General features: G+C 44.9%; 2 protein-coding genes across 2 annotated transcripts; both read left to right on the plus strand.

Moving 5' to 3' along the window:
* The first annotated feature begins 3,332 nt into the window (after positions 1 to 3,332).
* rap1aa (RAP1A, member of RAS oncogene family a) lies at positions 3,333 to 12,164 on the plus strand. Its single transcript, XM_030118622.1, has 9 exons — positions 3,333 to 3,384; positions 5,100 to 5,257; positions 7,000 to 7,087; positions 7,578 to 7,646; positions 7,734 to 7,790; positions 7,874 to 8,014; positions 9,034 to 9,177; positions 9,587 to 9,705; positions 11,407 to 12,164. Exons 3-8 carry the CDS (start codon positions 7,031 to 7,033, stop codon positions 9,674 to 9,676), a joined length of 558 nt encoding a protein of 185 aa, XP_029974482.1. The 5' UTR covers positions 3,333 to 3,384; positions 5,100 to 5,257; positions 7,000 to 7,030; the 3' UTR covers positions 9,677 to 9,705; positions 11,407 to 12,164.
* Positions 12,165 to 14,575: 2,411 nt separating this feature from the next.
* xkr7a (XK related 7a) lies at positions 14,576 to 20,546 on the plus strand. The gene is made up of 3 exons (XM_030119282.1): positions 14,576 to 15,156; positions 18,481 to 18,680; positions 18,851 to 20,546. The coding sequence occupies exons 1-3, from the start codon at positions 14,627 to 14,629 to the stop codon at positions 19,798 to 19,800; spliced, it is 1,680 nt and encodes a 559-aa protein (XP_029975142.1). The 5' UTR covers positions 14,576 to 14,626; the 3' UTR covers positions 19,801 to 20,546.
* Positions 20,547 to 24,114: the final 3,568 nt, after the last annotated feature.

The raw sequence follows: 24,114 nt of genomic DNA on the forward strand, positions 1-24,114 counted from the left end.
TTGCATATATCAAAATACTTGGAGAGGTCATGTGGCCTTAAGCCAAATAGGAAACGCCCTTTAATTAAGTGTTACAACAAGAAAACAACCCCAAACACACCCGAGAGTGAGCAGCATCTAGGTTCAAGGACAGGTAATCTCTGGACCTTCATCCCATTGAAAACTTGTGAGATGACGTTAGAAAAATAGAAATTTTATTGGTCACTTCAAAGAAATGATTTCTCTGTAATTAACTCATAGTGGTTAACAAATTAACGGACTAATTCATCCATCTTGGAAGCACAGTTCAATCTGCTTGCTTGGCTGCTTGTCTTGAATGGTCTTAGCTGGTTTTCTCTGAAGGGGGAGCCAGAAGCCAGAAGAGGGAGGAAGAAGGAGCCAGAAGCAGTAGTGAGAAGACAGCGGCTCTCCTTCTGCTTCCACGTTTTCCCCATCAGACCATCTGATCCAGAGCTTTTCTCTTCTTTCTTTTAGGGGCAGCCGCCGCTGAGCCAAAGATAAGGAAGACATCTAACCTTCGGTGGTTCAGTCAGTGGCAGAGGTCAGTTAAACTGCTTCAAGAGTGAAGCATGTATTAGACTTGTTGGTCTGTAAAAGCATCCAAAAACCATCAAAACAATACATTTAATCTAAAATGCCAAATGAGACATCAGTTTACATATATTTTTTAGGTTTGTTTGCTCTTGTGGATAGTTAAAGACTCATACATGAGACTTTATTGAGATGAAAATATCTCTGAAACGTGACCTCAGTCAGACTTAATTATCATTTCAAATGAATATCTACTCTTGAGCGACTTCAGTCTCAGTCTAGTTTTAAGACTTGTTTGTAATTTCCATATCTATAATTTAGGGCTCTGTTGATGGCTTTAATTGGTTTGCTTTAAAAAAACAAAACAAAACAGGAACACTTTGTCCTGAGCAGCACATCGGCTGTGATGAGCTTCCTCAACTCAGTGTGTGTCAGGGGTAATGAGGAAATATCTAAATGTAAAGTGAAAGATCCCCCACAACGGAAACAACTAATGAGAAACACCATAAATGATGAGAGGATCAAGAAGAGAAGCAGAGAAGAAAACAAGGTGAATGTTTGACGGTCAAAGCAGATCTAATAAACCCAGGGTTTGTACGTTTTCTACTCATCATCTTAAACAGTCCAGGAGTTATACTTATAGAGAAGTACGAACTGTGGTAGAATGTAATCATTACAGGTAAAATGAACGAGCTGGTCCTGGCAAGGCCACAAAGCTGGCTCTGCATTTTATTCAGTGGCTATCAAGATCCTGTTTCACACAAGTACTGAAATCAATGGACCATCAAGTGTCCCTCCAACCCCAGACGTCCCTGAAATGAGACCGGTCCGCTGAGTCAGCCACATTTAGTGGAGAGGCCGTCTGACAGAGCACTGATAGACAAGGACGAGATGCTCGTTTTGCTTCATTCCTGGAGAATCAAAACTGTCTGATTGGAAACGAAATGTGGAGTTTTTCCGGAGGTGTGAAGAGGAGAATGAAGTTATAATGTTAACTAATAAAGCCACAGAGCTGAAGCTATGTTTCATGTTCATTTGTTCCATAACTTCTAGAACCCTGCTGACTCGGGGTTTGTGACCGGAGGCTCCGCACTGCAGCAGCTATCTGCTGATAATTTCACTTGAGCAGCTGATGAGAGAATAATGACTGTTGTTGTGATGAAAAAACTTATCAAGAGACCTTAATTAACTGTTATTACCAATGTATTGAAAATAACTTTCAGTTTTCCACTATGTGAAACAGGGAAGTGTTGGTTTGCATGCTCATCACATAGCAAGAATGTTTCAATCCTTTCTGTTTGGAATTTGCGTGTTCTCCCTCTGCTTTGGTTTACCCAGTGCACTCCACTTTCCTCCCACAATCTAAAAACACCCAGTTGCCTTAGTCCCTCTAAATAGCCACTACAGAAGTGAGTGACTCTGTCCAGTGGCGTCTTGGTGACCTGCAGCATCTCAAACATTCACCTGGTTTCCTTTGTCCGTCTCAGGATGGTGGTGGGAAAGCTCGTCGTCACTTTACACACGACAGGCCAGACAAGTGAACTGTGATCCAGTTGGTTTAGAGGGAAATGCCAAAATACTGTCCAGAGAAGCAAATACAGGAAGTGAATCAAAGAGAGACAGATGTGTGGTCCATTTTGAGGGGAAGAAAAACAAAACCAAAAGTGTCAGTCTGAGGAAGTTGAAGAAATCAGATTCTGTTGGACAGACGGCAGATATTGTGGTGACCTGTCAGCAGTGGGATTTGAACTTGAACACTCCTGATCCCAAATCCACTTCACTAACCTCTTGACACAAAAAAGCTTTGGCATTTGAAAGCCTTTTTTTATTATTATTTTTTTAATACTGTGAGTACCTTCTAATAATTTTAGACTTTCTCATGTTGAGCTCCAAGAGGAGGCTTCAAGATGCCGGTCTTCTTCACACATGAGCCTCTCAGGAGAGTCAACAGAAACTAAAAGCTCCATCGCTGCGAGACTGGATTGATTATCAGATACTGAGATCATTTGAAAAACACTGTCCAGACCAATCTGATACCCGAAGCTTAAAAATGTAATTCTTTATCAGATCACTGGTTTAGAAGGAAGTGGTTTGTACCGGAGCACGAGCTGATGACTGACGTTGTGCCAACTGTGTATTTCTTTAACTGAATGCCTCTTGCACTGAGCGACTGCATCCGGACACACAAACACCAGGAGCAGATCCAGGTTGACGCCTCCAGTGTCCCTCCTTAAGCAAGTTGATGATGCAAAAATATGAATTAGGGTTAAGGTTAGGGTTACCCACTTTACAGAATCATGAACAAACCACAACAGAGGATGAAAATGATATCTCAAAAACAAAAAGTCACAAAATTAACACATATGTATACATATATACTTTTTTTTTTACCTGGTCTACTATTTTGGCAGCATCATGGAGTTTTGCATAGCACTTTTGCCACATGCTGAGATATTTGTGAGTTTGAGTCATGACCATGTTTTTCTGTGTGAAGTTGCATGTTCTCTCTTTGTATACATGGCTTTTGCGCCCAGAAAATTTCATTTGAAAACAGCAGAACAGAATATTGATGGTGCATTTATAATTTGTAATTAACTTATATTTAAAGTATAACGAAAAGAAATAAACTCTATTCGTGTGTGTATGTGTGCGTGTGCGTGTGTGTGTGTGTGTGTGTGTGTGTGTGTGTGTGTGTGTGTGTGTGTGTGTGTGTGTGTGTGTGCGCGCGCGGTTTCATCGCGCAGTAACCTGGATGGCTGTGATTGGCTGCCTCTCGTCCAATCAGCGGCCGCGGCTCGTCCCGACCCTTCCGTACATCCACGGGCTCATTTAGCGCACACATAGCGGAACACGGTGAGTGTCTTCTGGAGCTGTTATCACTTTGTAAAAAAATCAATCATCTGACAGATAATCATCCAGCGATCGGTCTCATTAGTCTGTAGATATTGATCTGTTTCTGGGGAAGCCTCTGGGATTGCCTCCGGGTCCGCTGCTCTGAAATATTTCCTGTGGGTAAAATAGCTTAGCTTCCATGCTAACTTATAGTGGCTAACATCAGCTAATGACAAACTAACGAGTTGCCAATATAAACATACTTTTCTGTGTGACTTTCTTAATACGCGGTTGTATCGTTTCTGTTCTCGGACGTGTGTTTTTTCGTCTTCCTGCCAACACCACCCTGACCGGAGTTTTGAATAAGTCTCGTAGTGGAAGCGGAATTTAGGAGTTTAGTCTGTTGCTAGCAGGCGAGCTAACTTGCCGTGTTAGCTAAATAGTTGCTATCGCGGTGTACTAACTTTATATTCAATAGTCAGTGTTTTTCCACAATGGGTTCACGTTAAAGTCCAAGCTCGGTTTGTGCTTTGTGAGCCGAGCGGAGTGAACTTTGTGGCGGCGTCGGCGGCGCACAGGTCGCCGTACTTTTCCGAGCTACCACCTAGCAATCTGGGTTAGCATGTAGCTCAACCTGTCAGCTACATGCTAACGGTCTAAGTTTATCTTCTGATCGGACCCTCATAAATGAGCTTTTTGCTTTCGTACTCTTACATAAACTAGTAGTTTGTGTGTGTTGAATCGAGAGTTTCCCCGACTTTACCCGGTTGTTTTGAGCAGAGATCTGTTGCGTTGGGAAACTAATAGCCACACCCTTCCTTTCGAAACTATCTGCGATATAAGTAGTCACTAAAGCTATCTCCTCTCCGTCTTTTGTCTCAAATATCGATAATTTACTTAGTGGGTAACATTCAAGGACGTAGTTTTCATAAACGTACTGCGTATGAGTAGAATCTGAAGGTTTGTTTGTGCATTTCAGCAGACTTTAGGTGCATTTCCCTCTCTTTGAATCTGACACGGGAAGCAGTATTCCCTGGTTTGGCCATCACAGCTGTTTGATCCACACCAGGCTCAAGAGTTTTTCATCAATTATTATTTTCTTTACTTTTTGGTCATCAGCAACAAGTCGTTGAAAGTGTTGTTTGTACCCCTAGGGGTCCTGTGGAGTACTGCAGAGATTTCAAACTTTTGATTCAAACATAGTTTATTCCTCAAATGAGCATACTGTGAGTAAAAATGCAAGCTAAGATTTTTTCCCCCAAATTCCAAACTTATTAACATTAAAGTCATTAGATCAGTACAAATTTTGTGGCTTTTTGACTATGAATGACTCAGAAGAAGGGTTTTAAACCTGAATTGTATTACAGTAGCTGTTGAAACTGGACACAGAGGTGTCAAACTGTATAAAATACTCCTATATAGTCTGTGTTAACATCCTTTTTATTTGCAATCACAAAGTAAAACTTCCTCTGGAATTTTCTAGTTTTGATTATGTAATTTGACAGTCACCTCTTGACTCCATAAAGCACCTGTAGTAAACGGTCATCCCTCAGGAGCGTTAGCGGCTCACCATGTGACGACACACACACTGCTCAGATGATTTCAGCACCTCCTCTGACTGCCTTTGGCTTGTGTCGGGCTTGAAACTTTCTTTTGATAAAAATCTTTCTCGACACGGTTTGTCGGCAAACTCTTGATTAGAGATGAATGACGGTTGTGTTGCTGGTTCACTGCAGGGCCAGTTTCCTGTGTGAGCCGTCTGGTGTCGAGTCAACTTCTTTTGGCTCCCGGCGAACCTTCGGCACCTTCCAGCGGACATCGGTGTACCTGAGGGTCTGTCGTCCCCCCTCCACAGATGTAGAGGGAGTTGTCATCTGCAGCAGCCGTGTACACAGTAAGTGAAGCAAGAATAATTTTTTTTTTGTGCTCTAAGCTAAAGCAAACGCTTTGTTCATTTGTATCTTATGTAATTTATTCCTTGATTATCATGCAGTATTTGTGTGTGAGTGTTTGTCTGCTGTTAACCTTTAAAAGGCGGCCCTGTTGTTGCCTCTCTTACGAGTGGGATTGATGAAGGTTGTCAGCTCACGTGTTCAAGGGTCGGTCGGTCGGTCGGTCGGTCCACTGTTTGAGTCCGGGCTCGTATCTCATCAGAGGAAGGCTGGCTTTTATCTGATGTCAAAGGCTTTGAAGCCAGTTTTGTGACACCCACATAAATTTACATTCTAAGCTCCCCTGTGATTTGCCTCGACGTCCCTTTTTAGGCCGACAAAACGCTCCGTGCACACGCTGGCGTCACCTTCGTCCCAGCAATGATTTCAGTGCGATGGTCAGGCCACGCTTCCTCTGATCTCCATTTTCCGTTTGTATGGTGCACTTGAGAAGAGGAGGGCCGTGACAATGGCTCTTTGTGGACTGCCCCGTATTCCCGGCGAGTTTCTGGTGCCGTTTCATACGTCGTCGTTAGAATTGCAAATGCCAGTGGAGTGTGACAGAGTGGTTTCTGTATTGTTTGTCTCAACATTTGACAAAGGTCCCACAGACATGGTATAATTAGTAGATTCAAAGAGATTTTTTTGTGCACCCCCCCCCCCTTTTATGACATTTATATATCAGATGAGTGTTTCACTTCAGAGTGGTGTTTAAAACACTCACATCTGTTGTATGTATGATGCATGCTTGTTATTTGCATATGTGATTAATTACTGTTGTTTTGTGGTCCGACCTTTCACCCTCAAATGGAAATGTCTCTTTTTCTGTGATCGGTCGAGCGTACATAATCTCACAAGTTCATTATAATAGGAAGTGGTTGTTTGGCATTCAGAACAAGCCATTATTAGCATTATTATTATTGTTGATTTGAGACATTTCTCCCTGAATCTTTGGGATTGATGTGAGAGAAGCTGTCTGTCTGGGTCCGGACTGTTTCATGCTTGTGCGCGCTCCTCTCAGTACCAGTCTTTTCTAGGCCATGCACGCCGTCTAAACTGTGTCAGGCTGATGGAGCTGATGATGGGTCGTTCTCCGTGGCCTTTCTCCTCTATTGTAATGAGATGAAGTTATTTGTGGCACTAGAACTGCCTGCCGACTGCGCCTCTTTTTTTTTTTTTTTTTTTTGTCCTACAACATTTCTGACACTTGGAGCCCTCAGTGACTCCTCGGTGCTCTGCGGCTTAAAACTAGCATGTTTGTGTTATTGGCTTCATTATTCAGTGTTTTTTCTTTTCTTTTTCTCCCCTTGAAGCCAACGCCCGTATCATCATGACAACTGGAGTCCCCTGGTAGTGGGTGGGGGAGCGAGCTCATTTTTTGGCAGAGGAGCGAGGTTTCAATCCGCTGATGTCAACAGTGACTTTTCATTGTGGACGCTGAGCTGCCGGGGTGTTCACCGTCACAGCAGCTCAGTCAATAGTTTCAGTATCAAGATGCGTGATAAGTTATCTGCAGATCCACATTTTGATCGGCGTCAGCGGCAGACGGAGCTTCTTCTGTCCGGGAACTTCGCTCCACTGTTTTAGCGATGGATGAGGCTTGCTATGATTGCAGGTTATTGTGTCAACGGCCGACGGTGTTTGAGCTGGATATTCCACGCCGAAGGCCGTGTCTCACCCCGTCTCTTCCTCTGCTCTCTCACAGACTCTTGTGCTGTCCAGTGAAGTTGCCCACCATGCGTGAGTACAAGCTCGTGGTGCTGGGATCAGGAGGCGTGGGAAAATCTGCACTGGTGAGTTATGGCTGCTGCCAGGAGACAAATCTCTTTCACACTTTTATAACCAGGCTGCTCTGTCAACACAGTTATGGTGTATTTTACTGAACACACTCAGCTGGATCTTTAGTTAATGTGGTCAAAATCAACAAACGCTCAATTTGCTTCGCCTGCTTGGACTAATGGATCAATATCATGAGATGAGTGTTTTTCAGTTGCTCCTCAGCCACATGTGTATTTATGCCGCCAGCACGGCGCAGGTTGACTTCCTCTTTGACGACTTCTTCTTCTTTGGAGGAAATGGTTGAGGACTGATTGCTTCGCTGCGTTTTACAACAAAACATTTTTTCCTCTTTTGACAGCAGCTGACGTTTTACCGTTGAGACAGTGAAACGTGAAATGCTGGTGTCTTTCTTCTGATTGCTTAAAAATGTGTGTGTTTTGGAATTTTGTGAGTTGTGTGATGATGATGATGATCGCCCCTCCCGTCTTCCTTCGTCCCTTTCAGACAGTCCAATTCGTGCAAGGCATATTTGTGGAAAAGTATGACCCCACAATAGAAGACTCCTACAGAAAGGTAAAGTCGAAACAAATTAAAGAGAATCAGTGAATTTAACACCTTTATCCTCCTTCTGAAAGTGTGTTTTTCTTTGCCTTCTGACAGCAAGTGGAGGTTGATGGGCAGCAGTGCATGCTGGAGATCCTGGACACAGCCGGCACAGTAAGTGGAGCTGTGGGTTTTTGGTGAAGAGCTGAAGGTGGACGGGCCTCTGACGGCGTCTCCTCTCTGCGGCCGCTTTGCAGGAACAGTTCACGGCGATGAGGGACCTGTACATGAAGAACGGCCAAGGCTTCGCTCTGGTGTACTCCATCACGGCACAATCCACGTTCAACGACCTCCAGGACCTCCGGGAACAGATCCTACGAGTGAAGGACACCGAGGACGTGAGTGGAAACCTTCACTCTTTAACCGTTTGCTCTTGGAATGGTTTTTCCTTTAACTGATGTTATCAAACATTTTTAAAACCCCAACGGCTGCGAGGCGTTTCCTCGCTCCGCTGAGGACTTGTTTGGCTTCTCCGTGCGATCGGCACGGGTCACCTCATTAGAGCCGGCTCTGTGGGGAAGAGTTCAGGGAGAGGAGGGGGGGCAGGAACTTTGTGACAGGCTGCAAATGTCAGAGCTGTTGTGAGACGCTTTGTGTTACCTTCAGCCGTTGTCACCTCGTCACTTGGTTTGGAGGGAGGATGTGCGGCACGCTGAGCAGCTGCTTTATTTATTCATAACGGGCGGCGTGTCGCTCGTCCGCGTCTCGGTTCTTCTCACACGCAGCACTGAGTGGTGCGGATGTGTGGATTTACTTTCATTTTTTGTATTTATTCACGCAAATTCTGTTCAATATTCATGTTTGTCATGAAGCACAGTTTTAAAATCACATCACTTCCTTGCATTGTTAGAGATATCCTATCTGGTCAAAGGTGAAATCTCTCAATGAACCATTAAGATTTTTACATTTTTAATGGTAATTTCTCAAGTTTATCTCTACAGAATTTTTGGTTTAAACATTTACTGATTCATTAATTAGTTGGTACATCTCTACATGCATAATAGTTTTGTAGGAAGTAGCATCCTGCAGCTTTGATAACATCGAAATGAGAAAAACATGAAGCTCCACCACAGGTGGAAAAAAAACAAACAAACTCTTCCCACACTTTTTATTTTTGTGTGTGTAATGTGAACTTACTTGCATGTTTTGACTCGGCGTTGTGCTCTATTCACCTCAGATGTGTTGATCTGCCTGCCTTAGACGCACGAGCTGCTCCTTTCTTTCTGTCACAGGCTCCTAAATGTCAAGCCGAGCCTCTCAGTCACTGCTACCACTTTCACTTCAACTTTTCACGCCTCTCACCTTTGAAATGACCCGGAGAGCCCGTTTGACTGCCTGGTTTGTGTCCATGGTGCAGGTTCCCATGATCCTGGTGGGGAACAAGTGTGACCTGGAGGACGAGCGCGTGGTGGGCAAGGAGCAGGGTCAGAACCTGGCCCGGCAGTGGAGCAACTGTGCCTTTTTAGAGACTTCAGCTAAATCAAAGATCAATGTTAATGAGGTAAGGGCAAATGACTCGTGCAACAGGTGGAGAGTGACGCAAGTTTTTGATAACTTCAGGTGGATTTAGATTAGAAAATGACTTAAAACGTCATAATCAAGCAGTACTTTACATATTAAATAAACAGTCATAAATATCCTGCGTGATCCAGCATCTGTTTAGAGGAAAAACCTTTTGTTTTAGGAGTTATGTGCTTCACTGTTGTGTTTGCTGGAGAAAACAAACTTGGGTAAAGTCTCTACCAGCTTATGTGTCTCTGCTTTCAGTGTCATTTTCAGCAGACATTTCCACAGATAAGATCTTTCTGGAGCAGTGTTTTGATTCTCTTCCTGTTCTGTTTCCACTGCTGAAGCAAATACACATTGACACAGCCGAGTTTTTTTTTTTTTTTCTTCTTCTTCTTTTGTAGATTTTCTATGATCTGGTGCGACAGATCAACAGAAAAACGCCGATGGAAAAGAAGAAGACAAAAAAGAAGTCGAGTTGCACACTGCTCTAAAACGCCCTCCCACGGCAGCTCCAGGCCAGGTGAGTGGGAGTCAGAACAAAATGTATTCCACTCGCGGGGCTCCAGCTGCTCGCTGAGCTCCGCTCGTCACTCAGCGCTCCGAGATCGGTGGCAGATTATCACTTCATTTCAATGACAAACACAAACACGGCGTCTTTAGAGTAATTTGAGATAAACTGAGCAAAAGCAGATTAAACCGCCGCTGATATTCCCCCGAAAGCGTCTCTCAAAGGGTTCTGGGTGTCGAAGCAGAAGAGATGAAAGCTCCCGAGTCCCTGGACGCCTTGTGCCGATCTGTCACACCAGCCTCTGTTTTCATGTGAGCTGGAAAAAAGGAAGGACCGTGTTTCAGTGGAACCCTCACCCAGCGTCAGAATGTGTTCAAATCAATTTAGAAGCTGATCCTTTTCAGTTAGATCAAAAATATTTCTGTTTGATGAGAAAATGCTCTAATTTCATCAAATGCTGTGGCTCCACCTGCTGCTGGGTAGGTGTAACTGTTGCACACGCCGGTGTCTGTGCAAATCCAATAAATAGGACTTTAAATTAGCTGCCGCTGTTTCCTCAGAGTCGTGTGTTCGGCTGTGATTTCGCAGGTTTGTGAATGTACGTAATTGGTTTCACGTCTCCCCTCTTTGATATGAAAATGAGTCTCCGGAGACTCGGAGCTCGGTTGAGCTGCAGTAAACGCGTCGTTCTGGCTTCTCCAGTGAAACAGCGCAGCGTTGCTACACTGTGATAGTAAAAACTTTCACATCAATAAAAACACAGAACGTTGTCTGTGATGGCAGGAGGCAGAAAAACAAACCAAGAGCTGAAAAAAAAAACAAGCTTTGTTTGAAGAATAGACTTGGTTCATTCGCAGGTTTGTTGCTGTACGGGTAAACGTGCTGCACTTCTTCCTGCTCACGTTGATCGATGAGGAAACAAAGGTCTTTATAAAGATTCTTTCATTTTATATCAAACACTTCCCTTTATGTAACACTTTATGGTCTTTAATCTACCACAATAATGTTTGGGAATTTATACCCTGACAATTTGTGTCACGGTTGTCCAGTGTTTAGCACTGTTGCCTCGCAGCAGTTGTCTGGGTTCGATTCCAGACCTTTCATTGAGCAGATGGGTATTCAGCAACTCCTAAAGTCTTTTCACCGTCCAAAGTAAAAGTTGTTGGAGCTGCTGGCTGGAAGCTCCTATTTGTACACATGCTGAGGAGAGTTCGTATGTCCAGAACAGCCCAGACCTGTTGAGGCGTGGGCCTCACAGCTCTCTGGAGGTGCGCTGTGGGTTTTATGACAGCAGATTCTTGGAAATTACACAGTTTTTTTTTTTTTTTTTTCTGGTATATCTGGCATCAGCGATCCTTGTTTTCTCGTGACAGAGTTGAAAGTTATTTGTCTTTTCTTCCTTGGATTACTTTTAATGAAAACCAGATACCGTAGTCGGTGAACTCCCCTCAACAGCTGCAGATTTAGAGACGCTCTGATACAGTCTTCTTCCACCCATCACAGTCAATCTCCATCAAATGATGGAGCTCTGAAGACCAAATGTCTTTTTTTTTCTTTTTCTTTGAATACGTCCCACCCACTGACAAAGACGAAACAATAAATGGTCTTTCAATCACGGCGTCTCTCCGTGGTCATAATGTTGTGGATGATGTGCGTCTGACAGGAGATGGATGCTGACTGTTTTTTTTTTTTTTTTTCTCTCTCTCCTTGCAGAAACTTGTAATGATTAACTGTTTCCCAGTGGATCGTGCCAGCATTCCAAGTCCTCTCCAGACCGTTTTGAAACAGGCCGACAGAAAACTTCACCACTCGCAAAATGGCAGGAGATGGCACATACTCCAGATACTCTTTCTGCTTTTTAATGGCAAAGAAATCCGCCTGTGTTTTTTGGGTTTTTTTTTGAATCGTCAGCCTGATGACAACTGTTATTTTTTTTTCTCTCTCTCTTTTCTCCAAGGTGTCTTTCTTTTGGAAATATCAGTGTAAAAGAGGAGACCGTGGATTTAAATCCATATATGGGAACTAAAACCTTTTGTTATAAAGTAACATCAGTCTTTGGCATATTGTGACAATGCGTTTGCAGAGGAGTCCATGTGAAATGTTGGTCTTCTTGTACATTTCTGCACTAACAGTGTCAATGAAGATGCGTCATTGTCCATAAGTTACTCGCTCCTACTTACAGGGACGTGCATTGATGAGATAACATCTTTCCTAAGTGACTTTGTTTTATATTGAGAGCTGCAAGCCTTCCATATTTCCCATAATATATTCTACTTCCATTTTTGCATAATAAAGCTAAGGAAATTAGTATTTTATAGACCGATGGGGGGGAAAATGGTGCGTTCTGATTTGTGTCTTGAGGCTGAAAATATATTGTACTAAACCAACTCTAATATTGCTTCTTGTGTTACCCTGTCACAGATGATTTTCCAGCTTTTATGAATGATTAAATTTTAGTACATTTTCATTACTCTTGGTCTCGATTTTTGTCCTCATATTGAAAATGTTTTTTTTTTTTTCTTGTTTATATTATGGAACAAACTTCTGAGTATTTTTTTTCCTCGCTGAATCAAAATTAATTGGAACATATTGGGGGTTTTTTGTGTGTGACTCAGCTGAAGCTGCTGCTGCTTTGGGGAAGTTTTTGTTCTTCTTGGATGTGAATATAACAGAGTAGGGATCAATACTTCTTAGTAATCCCTGGCAGAATGAAAGTATAACGAGTGTTTCCCGTTGGCAGGAGCGACGGCTTCAAACCACCAGAGAGGTTTTAGCGGCAGCAGGAGGAGTTTTGGCTCAGCTGATCTGCAGAGATTTTAACCTAAAGAGGAAGCAGCAGGGGAAAAGAGGAACCGGGGCTGGAGAGTCCGGAGTGATGAGGAGGAGGAGGAGGAGGAAGAGGTAGAGCGCAGAACAGAAACTGATCCCAATATTGCAGGAGAGGCCCAGACGGCTGCTCCACCTCCGTGTTGGTGCAGAGACGTAACACCAGATATTTCCACCAGCAGAAGCCGTCAGAATTCAAAACGGCATGAAGTAAAACAACCCAGTAGTATCTGTTTCCAATGAGTTCTTCTAACCATTCATTAAAAAAAAAAAAAAAAAAAAAAAACTCACTGAAATACTTAAAGCTCTTCAAAGGAAATATCAGTTTTTGTGACGAGTGTAAAGCAAAAAAAGTCCTTTTACACATCACTCCTCAATATTAAATATATTCTGAGACTGCCGTCAGCTCATCCAACAAGAAGTGGAGAAAATATCAAATATGGTTACTTAAGGAGGGCCCAGTATAATTTTGTGTGAAGTTTAAGTGGCAGTTCACACAGTCTGAAAAAGTCATTTTTTGTCAGTATTTGAATAGTTTCATTTAAAGAAATTGATATTTAATTTTATCAAATATATTTAAAAATAATCCTGATTTTCATGAATCGTGGGCTAAAATCACAAATGATTAAACAGAAAAGGCTTCAAATGTTTCAAATATTTTTTTTCTAAATGGAAATTTCACAATATGGAGGAAACAACGTTGAATAAAAATCAGCATTTTCATGATATTCTTATTGTCTTCAGATGCATCTTTATTCATGTTCATGGATGTGTTACGTATCCAAATCAGGACCATCAACCTGTATTACTTCACTGCATTATTATAACAACAGATTTTGAAATGTATTCATCAAAGGGATCAGTTTGATCAGCAGTTGGTTTTAATTTTGTCCGAAGAACAAAACAATACACACGTGCTGTTACAGAAAAAATGTTAAATTTGTCTTCTGAACACAGAGAAATTCATTTGAAAAAAAGGTATCAAATTGTTGAAAGACACAAACTGTTGTCTTGCATTTCTATTTTAGTCTCAAACTTGAAAAACTGTCCATCTTGTACCAGTTCAGAGTTAGAGGGAAAACACACCTGCTGGTCCGTCACAGAGCAAACAGCCACAACACGTTCCCTCCTGCAGACTAAACACCACTGAGTACCTCCAAATGTAACCTGCCAAGAGAGAACATGCAGATTCTGCAGAGAATGGCTTCAGTTTTCATCAAACCCATGTCAACGTGCTGCGAATTAACAGTTAACCACAACATCATCCTGACCTTAAGCGACGTTCAAAAATGTTTAATGTTGCATTGAAAGAAATGAAACACTAACATGACCTATATGTGCTGAGATATGATCAAAAGCCTGAATAGATTTGCTTTGGACTGCATGGCGGTGGACTGGGACACACTCTTGCCTCTATCTTCCTGTTTGACTATCTTCCTGTGTGGAGTTTGCATGTTCTTCCTGTTTGTTCCTCATTTTCCTTCCACAGACCAAACATCTGTATATGATGCAACTGATCCCTGTGGCACTGTGATGTTGCTGGTGGCTTTGCACTGTGATGGACAGTCTGTAGACTGATCGGCTCCTGCTCTCCTGAGTTGGATGGACTGAGAACAGAGGATGTAATATTTTACTTTTGGGATCCAACAGGAAGTCACCAAATTTGTCATATAAATACAGCTTATATTTTGTTATTATAAACCCCTTATATTGTTTTGGGAGGGGGTTGTTGGACATGTGATGATGCTGAAGCTGGTGTTTGAGCACCTGGCGTATATTTGTGAGCTGCAGACGGTTGGAGTTTTGTGAATGAGCGGATTTAAAGGATAATAATAACCTCAGACAATCTCCTTTGTTTGAGCTTCAGATGCGACGCGCAGCCTTTACTGGACTTTAAACGTGGTTTCTGCTCATCAGAGCCGCAGATCGCGGAGACTCCCTGTCCCTCCCTCCCTCCCTCCCTCCCTCCCTCTCTCCCTCTCTCCATCCTCTCTCTCCATCCTCCCTCTCCATCCTCCCTCCCTCCCTCGCGCCAGGCTCCGCGACCCCCCTCCCCCCCTTCCATCATTTCCCCATCTCTTTACTCACTCTCTTCCCTACAACAAACATGGCCGCGAAATCTGACGGTGCAGCCGTCTCTCTCCGGAACGAGCTGCCTCCCGAGTGTCCCTCCAGGTCGGACCCGCGGCCTCCGCGCGCGCCGCGGCCCGCCGAGCAGCGCTACTCGGTCCCGGACTGCTGCTGGACGCTGTGCGCCCTGCTGGTCTTCTTCTCGGACGGGGCCTCAGACCTGTGGCTGGCGGCGGACTACTACCTGAGGAGGGACTACTGGTTCTTCGCCCTGACTCTGGTCTTCGTGGTCGTCCCGTCCGTGGTGGTGCAGCTGCTGAGCTTCCGATGGTTCGCCTTCGACTTCTCGGCCGTGGAGAGCGGCGCGGCGGCGGCGGCCGTGGTGGCGGCGTCCGGGGCGCACGAGAGCGGCTTGAGCGGCAAGGACGGCGGCGGCGGCGGAGAGCGGGGCGCTGGCCGCACTGCCGGGCCGGGCAGCACCGGGGGAGGAGCCCGGAGCTGCTGCAGAGCCTTCATGTGGCTCTTCCAGGGCGTCGTTCACTTGTTCCAGCTGGCTCAGGTCTGGAGGTGAGTCCGGGTGGATGGGAGGATGGGGGGGACACACACACAGGGCAGCAGGGGTGTGTGTGTGTGTGTGTGTATCTGTGTGTGTGTGTGCATGGATCTCTCCCTGTACTTATTAAACCTCATGATTCTGGAACTACTGTGCCCAGATGACCACATAATGTCTTTTTGTATTGTTTGACATCTGTCCCTGGCTTGTAACGGGAGCCGGAGACTCCACCCACTCTCCCACCCAGCCCCCCTGAGGGGCTTTTAGGTCAATCATCTCTCAGAAAACCATCAACTCATCCCCATCAATCCCCTGCACAGGAAACTGAAGAGCATCCTTTTGTCATCTGGGTTTTGGAACAAGAAGGAACCTCAGGAGTGACGAGGAAGAGTCGTCACCGGGCTGCTTTCTTATTTCCAGTCATGTGTGAACTTGTTTCTCTTATCAGTGTATTTTCAGCTCCTACCTTCAGGCTCTGGCTGTTGTGTTTAGAAAAATCCATATTTTCCAGCTTCCCAAGCAGATATTTTTTTCTATCAGATCTGGAGCCATTTTCTGTCTTTTTTTTTTTTTTTTGTTAAAAAAAGCTGAAATCTGTTTTAAATTTGAGGACACTTGAAACACGGCAGCGTGCACTTTGGCATTCCTCTCACATGGATGGCAGTGGGTCTGTAGGTCAGCCGCTCAGTGAGCGTGAGTCTGTGCTCAGGCTTAGAGCCCTCTGATGGGGTTTGACAGGTCTGAGCGGCTGCCAGCCTGGAAGAGGCGTTCGGCTTAACTGCGGTGGGACCGGGGTCGGGTAAAAACACACTCCGAGTTGTATCTTATAGACGTATCGGCGCGTAAACGGAGGACAGATCATGTGTAACGACGGCATCAGATGCAAATCAATCGTTTGATTGATCTGCAGGCGTGCACAGCCTTTCCTTTGTGGCCTTCCTCTTCCTGCCTCTAAAGACAGCCCTATGGGTAATATATATTGATTCCTTATTTCCTCCTGGAGACTTGGACTTGTGTTTGTGTGTGTGTGTCTGAGAGTGAGTGTGTCCAGGAGCACATTAAAACAGTGTGGCGGCACAGAATTACCGGTAATGCCATTAAAGCTGCTGTCCATGCCCCATTCATCGCCGCTGCTCTCAGACCGGCGTGTCTGCACGTTAAGAGGATTACCGCCGCGCCTTTCACCCCCGGCCGTTAACTCAGGAATGATCCGACACCGATACACCGTCAGTCAGGTGAACAGAGATCAATTTGGGGCCGGCTACCAGAATGAAATGTCAGCTCAGTCGTGATGTGATATGGGGCTGTGTCACAGAAAGAGCGTGTAAAGAAACTGCGTGTGTGTGTGTGTGTGTGTGTCAGTCTGTGACCCTCATTACAGCACATATGCTCTATTTTCTCAGTGTGCAGCGTCCCAAGGCACACTTTGTGTAGCTGGAACCAGAACAAAAAACGGGTTACACAAACTCCCTCATGGCTCAGTGGGCTTGTTGACGCCGGGCTCTTCTGACCCTTTTCCCCGAGGCAATTACTGGGACATTTATAGCTCCGGTCCTCCGCGACAACCACCAGTGTTTTTCAAACATTTATACGCCGTCTGAAGATAACCGCTCACCTACGGTTGGTGGAACCCCCATCTAACACACACACAGTATTACAGCACCCATGGAGCAATCAGTAGATAACTTAAGTGTTTACTTTTTCATGACACCCCTGCACTTTTACTTCCTATGTTAGAGCGAGACGATGCAGGCTGGGCTGAATCGTCATCTGACTTCCTAACATCCAGATGAAATTCAATCTAAATGCACAGAACAAGAGGAGACAGTCGCTCTGTGGTCGCCACAGATTTGAAATGGAGTACCGGCGGAGGAGAGAGGAAGGTGTGACCGCAGGGATGAAAAGCTGCCGCTGAATGTGACATTAGTAACAAGGTAACGCAGCAGAAACACGGTGGAAAATGAGTCAGATCGCACTGATAATGGAGCCCGTTCAGAGCAGAATTCTATTCACAGTCTTATTAAAACGAATTATGCCAGCTGGAGATCGGTATAAATGTCCTTCAAAGCTGCCCTTTTTATTCTTCAAGCACACTTTAAACCCTGCTCTTTCCCTTTTTTTCTTTTTTTTATTCAGTGTTGGGCAGTTTTTTGGCAGCGCTGCGTTAGTAACTGATCACGATGAGATGTGTAACACGGTCACGGAGGCTGACGTTGGATCGAGCTCGTTGCCGAAGTTCGGTCACCTCCGTAGTACGTCTGCTTCCGTCTGCATGCTGGCGACCGTTCTGTTTGTTTCATTAGCCTCTCATCATATCTGCTGTGATAACTGCCACCACGCGGATTTTCGAGTCTCTTCCTTTAAATAACTGATGTAACTTGAGCTGAATGAGTGAAGCAGACATTAGATTGATGCTGACAGCTCAGCTCACGTCTCACATCACGTTCAGCTCTGCGCACAAACAGCAAACATCGGCCTGGTGAGGAGAGATTACTGCTTCCCTAAATTTCCACTTACTGTTTTTCATTGCGTTTCAAAGGATCGACTCATAAGTGTAATAAATGCCTGAGATTTAGTCGTTTTTTTCAAGTAAAGTGCTTTTACTTGAAAAGGCTGGACTAGTTCTTCTGCTTTCAACTAAATTTTAAGCATGTTGAATTTCTACTTAATTTGAGTCCTGTCCCCACCTCTGTCATTTACATCCCACAAATATTTGTGAGCCTCTTTCTAATATGTGTGATAGTTATTCAAGGTCGCCGCTTTACACGTTGTGAAAAGGGAGGAACGACACGTCTATAAAGCTTTTTTTTTTCCTTCCTTTAGCCTTCAATCAGAGAAGCAGGCTGAAAGCATTTATTTGGTGTTTCTTTTCTCCCTGCAGCTCCTCTTTTGCTGCAGCCCTTTGACTTATTTTATTTGAAGAGTCTTCAGACGGGCTCTACGTTCCCCCTCTGATGCCTGTACTAAAATTATAACCACGGAGCTGCTTAGTTCAGTTTCAGACTAATCTAAATCCCAGAAGAGCAAGTAACCAGCTTTTTGGCAAAAAAAAATACTGACAGCTCCCAGAGTTTGCAATAATGAATTTTGACTTCTGAGAGTCTCTGTCTCACGTCCGGAAAGTTTTTGAAGCTCAGTATTAAAACCTAATCCCATTTTTTCAATGTCGGGTTTTTGTCAGCACAGTGGGGGGAAAAGAAGTTAAAAAGTCCCGATTTTGTCTCACGTTGAGAGCGAGGAGATATTTATGCTTAAGATGAGCAGCGGCGCGCTGGGTGGGGGCCGGTGTTTCTGCGGCACGCTGACGCTGAGCGTTGTGTTTTGCCCGGAACGCACAGGTACGTCCACGCCCTGTATCTGGGCGTGCAGAGCCGCTGGCACGGCGACCCGGAGCGCCGCCACTACTACTGGAGGATGATGTTCGAGAGCGCCGACATCAGCATGCTGCGCCTGCTGGAATCTTTCCTGAAGAGCGCCCCGCAGCTGGTGCTGCAGCTCAGCATCATGGTCCAGGTCGGTCAGGTGCGGCCCCTTCAGGGTGAGTGCCTCCAGGACGACCCGCCGTCAACATGTCACAGATAAACCGTCGCGTCGGCCCACTGTGTTTTTTTGTTTTCCTTCGCTAAATGTTAAGGCGGCCTTTTCCGTCCCGTCTCACCCTCCTCTCTAATTCGCTCTCGCTCTCCCTCCCCTCCGCTGTCTCCTCAGGGCTTTCGGCTTCTGCCTCGCTGATATCCCTCGCCTGGATGATCTCCTCCTATCAGAAAGTCCTCAGGGACTCCCGAGACGATAAGCTGCCCATGACCTACAAGGCCGTCATAGTTCAGATTCTGTGGCACTTGTTCGCCATCGGGGCGCGCACGCTGGCCTTCGCCCTTTTCCTCTCCGTGTTCCAGCTCTACTTCGGCATCTTCATCGTCGCCCACTGGTGCATCATGACATTCTGGATTATCCAGGGCGAGACGGACTTCTGCATGTCCAAGTGGGAGGAGATCATCTACAACATGATGGTGGGCATCGTGTACGTCTTCTGCTGGTTCAGCGTGAGGGAGGGGCGCACGCGCTGCAGGATGCTCATCTACAGCCTGACCGTGCTGGTGGAGAACGTGGCGCTGACCGCCGCCTGGTACCTGCACCCCGGGCCCCGCTCCTCAGACTTCTACGCCGTCATCATGGTGTGCGTGGTGGCCAGCAGCTACGCTCTGGGCACCTTCTTCATGTTTGTGTACTACTGTCTGCTGCACCCCGACGGCTCGGTGTGGGGCTGGGGCTACATTGTGGAGAAGGAGGTTCCCGTGGAGACGCTGGTGTCCCCGACCTCCAGCCTGCCCCCCGACCTGGTGAGCAGCCCCCCCAGGACCCTTCAGAGAACTAAAGGGTCAGAGCAGGGGCCCGGGGTGGACGGAGACGTGTTTCAGGTGCGGCCGCCCCGGGGGGCTCAGGCGCCGGTGTCCCGCCTCACACCCAGGACAGAGGGGCCCGTCATCAGAATAGACCTTCCCAGGAAGCAGTACCCGGCCTGGGACGCTCACTACATCGACCGCAGACTGCGTAAAACCATCCTGGTGCTGGAGAGCGCCGCTCCGGTCACGCCAAGGATTCAGTACCGCTGCCTGGGCACGCCCAAAGAAGTGATGGAGTACGAGACCACCGTGTGACACGCCGAAGGGGCTGTGACTCTCAGCTCGCCGCCATCGCAGGTGCCCTGCCTTAAACGAAGATGGCAGGAGGAGGACTCTCACTGAGCGGCCTGTGCTGGACGCAGACAGGCAGAGAGAGAGGGAGTCGCTGTCGTGTATTTATTTTTCACGAAGGCAAAAAAAATCCTGTGGTGTGGTCCCACGGTGGTGCGTACCTTGGTTTTCTGTATCATCTCTCAGGTCAGGACGCGGTGCAGGACGTCGGCGGCGGATCTCGCCGCGGAACGAGCACAGGCAGAAGCACAGGCAGGCAGAGAGAGTTGAGCTGTTGTCAATCAGAGGCGCAAAAGTCCTCCTCAAGCGAAGGTGCTTCAGCGCATCCCGCCCAGGCGGCCGCTGACAGAGACAGACCTTCAACATGCTTGATCATTTATGGCGGCTGCTGGTGAAGCGCTGCAGTTTGAAACACCCGCAACACCGACACAACGCGGGTAGCGATCTCCATGACCGTCATCTCCCATAGCTTTTCACACATGTTGAAGGAGTCTCTGAAAACGCTGCTTTAGCTCTGAAGGGTGATTTAAAAGCTACATTTCAGTTGAATGTAAAAAGAACTAAAAAAAAAAAAAAAAAAAGGAATGACAATGTGATTATTTGTGACAAGGCTTTGAGCATTTCCGTGCTGTTTGTGGGATTTACAACATTCCTGTGGTACTATATTTGTTTTCCAGGTAAGCTAGAGTGAAAAAGAAAAAACACAAAAAGAGATTTGTGTGTGTTTACAAGCAGTTTGTTATTTTTTTGGGGGTGGACATGACTCTGACATGACATGTTCTGTTGACTGTTGACAGGGCTGTATTTCCGTACCGCGTCCGGCTCACACTGGAACGAGACACACGTTCATCTACATGTAAATTACTGTACAACGAAGAGGAGGAGGCAGAGGGACAGCGCTATCTGTAATTGTACTGTATCGATAACTTTGTTGTCTGAAAAATGTAAAAATGGACGCAGTGATAGCTGCAGACGGCAGACCGATCAGAGCAGCGTCGATACGTTGAAGATAAGTCGTGCTTCTGGTAAGACTTTTACTCGTCTGTTGTTTCCTCACAATCTTCCCAGAACTCTCCTCTGACAAATTGTGTTTAGATGGCAGAAACACAGCCACGCAGCTCATCAGGGGGTTATTTTTATCTCTTGAATCAGCTGCTTTTTTTTTTTTTTTTATTCATAGGAAATAAAACCTTCCTGATTACTCAATTACAATCTAATTGTATCATTTTACAGACGCAGCTGTGGTGCTTTACACTTTCATTAAAAAAAAATTCACCACCTGAGCGCAGTTTCACAGTTCATCATCAATTAGTGACAAATTAAATTGGGTTAAAGCTTCTCTCACTGGACTGTTTCCAGGAAGTTGTCAGGAACTTGTAGACCTGTAAAACGAACCTTTGTTCACAAGAGGGGACGTTTCTGAACCGTGCGTTTGGACGTGTGTGTGTGTGTGTGTCTGAGCTCACATACCAGCATGGGACTGAGTGTATGTGGGTGTAAACGAGTTCTGCCATGTGCATTTTAACTGATTTGCAACTGTGTCACTGAGATAACGACAGTTTTGTTGTAAACACTGTCTATTCAGCTCATTTTTCCCCCCAGACGACACACAGACAAATAAACAGCCCACGGAGCACCTTTACCACCACTGCTGCAGAACAACAGACACACGAACAACTTAAAAAAAAACGAAGCCAAAGAGGCTTTGATTTTGGTGCTAACTGAGTCCATCACGTTAACAGCGGCACAGCGTGCCGTGAAAAGGAAGCTTTTGGTGGCAGGAGCTGGGCGGGGCTGTACCTCAAACACAAAGCGAGAAACAAAAAGCCTTAAGCTGGTGCTGAAGCCAGACTGTTGCTGTTCAGAGCAAGAAAGGGGGAAAAAAAAGATGATTGATAAGGAAGGGAATATTTCATCATGTTGTTGTTGCTAAAATAAAGAGCAATGTGTTTACCTGACCTTTGCTGTGTTGAGGTTTTTTATGTCAAATCCACAGAAGATCAACATATTGTAATAACTTTGCATTTACAAATTAATCTGTTTGAGCATAATGTCTGTGTTACTTTTGAGAGCGTGTGTGATGCACATGTATAATGCACTTCAACCCAGCCTAATCTAATGTAAATATATTTAAATAAAAATTAGATATTTCAGGATTTTTTTCTTTGCTAAAATGTACATCTGGGGATATAAATAGCTCACAGTCATACCCTCACTTCTTGTCAGGTCAACTGGGCATATCTTAGACACACGTTGCACACCGTGTAATTTAATAGCAAAATGTGATAGAATTTGTGTAGGAGAGGGTTGTTTTTTGTTTTCTTTTCCTTTTTTCGGTTGGGTTGAAGTGTTTAGTTAATTCATAAGTATTTTCGGCAATCTTCACAGTTGCCCTTTGAAAAGGAAAGACATCCTGGAAAGGAACTGAAATAATTCACAAATGCACAAATATGACACGTTTTATTGATAGAAACAGGTGATTGTTACACAAAATGCTTTTTTTTTCTAAATTCATACGAAGTTAATATAGATAGATACATACACAGTGGTCAGACTGAGATTTAATCCTGTGTCTTTAGCAGATTGATGGATTAGTGGTGCTGAACTCTGCACTTTCTACATCCACCCCCATAAAGAGAGACCTGCTCTCAACAGCAGCACAACACAAACTGCACTCTTTACTGTGGTCATTGTGTCAATTCCTCTAACTCGCGCTTCCTTCCAAGAGAGGAAAGGGGTTATTGATTGGTCCCCACTCAGGAGATGGAAAAGCTTTCACACTTCAGTTTCCGTCTCAGAGAGACACTCGCTCATACCTCCATGCTGTACAGTCAGTGGGGCGTCAAAACAAACTGAAAATCTGGTGCAAACTGTCCCGTTAACTTGCACCGCTGCGGGATAATGAGAGAACAAGCAGCCGAGCTGTTTGCTGGAACCCGTGTTTGATCTCAGGATCACAGCCTCGACTTGTTCTCAAATACTACACAGATCACTGCTGCCATTTTCTTAAAAGGAAACACTGATGTGAAAACATGTTTGGACACCCCAGAGCATGACTGATGTGATAAATAACAACATAAATCATAGATGACCACTGGGAGAGAGGTTTTTAATCAGAGGTTACACAACATCTAATTACTGTGATGGGAGCTCGGTGAGAGAGCAGACCAAGTAATGAAGACATCGAGCTCTGACGTCAAGAGAAAGAGCGCTCTCATTAAGCCTTTGATTAAAGACTTATGATACAACTTCCTGATAAAACACTATTTGCAGAGTGGTTTATGACTTTTGGTGGATTAATAACTGAATTACCGAAGCTTTGTTAGCTGGAAATACCTTCGCAGTGGAGAACTACAATCATTGTTATTCACAGCTACAGGCAGCTGTTTGTCTCTATCGCATCAAATTCCTTGTAAGGGCAGCTGTAATTGGCCAATAAAAGTGATTTAGATTCTGATTCTGATTCTACTGTTACACCAGGTCATCCAACACCCATCAGCCCTTTCTGGTCAACAGCGCTAGAGATGGTTGATGTTAACACACAGATCTCATTCAGTCCAGCATTGTGATTTGCATAGTGGATTTTCCAGAAGTTTCACACCCTTCCTGATGCTAGGATTAGCATATTTTGTCAATACCTGTAAAAACAAGTTGCCAATATTTCCAAATGACAAAAACATCCTTAAACAGCCTTTGTAGCAAATTACCAACAGATTCACCCAACAGGCCTCAACAGGAAAAAGGCAGGGAACCATAACACCCCTGGGTCCTTAAGTAATACAACTCAAACAGAAGATGTAAGGTAACAACACAAAAGAGCCTCAAAGAAAAACAATACTCACAATGTGAAAGTGAAATGAAAAATCTTTGACAAAAGGAGATCAGACCCCCATGAAAAACAACAGAACAACACACAGACAAAATGACCTTTGAGGGAGAAGTTCAAATGAACCCAAAATGACTCTATAAAAACACAAGACTACCACAGGGAGTCTAACACCATACAAAGGTACTTTTGTTTCTTACAGGGTGTGAATGGTCTTTTACAAAGGATATGTGTATTCTCACAACGCCTTCCATTCAAATAACCTTCCTGTGAGCATAAATACTGTATGAGTCAGAGGTGAAGATGGTTTCATAGGTTTGTTATCTTGGATTCTGCTGAAAATGTGTGTAGGAATAAAAACGTTTTTGACACTGGATCAGGTAGATAACAGTCAAGAAGCCCAGCGACTTCACACTGTATGAAGAAAATAAGCTTTATAATTTAGTAACACT

Source organism: Salarias fasciatus, chromosome 20 (assembly GCF_902148845.1).
Source record: "Salarias fasciatus chromosome 20, fSalaFa1.1, whole genome shotgun sequence".
NCBI classification, from domain to species: domain Eukaryota; kingdom Metazoa; phylum Chordata; class Actinopteri; order Blenniiformes; family Blenniidae; genus Salarias; species Salarias fasciatus.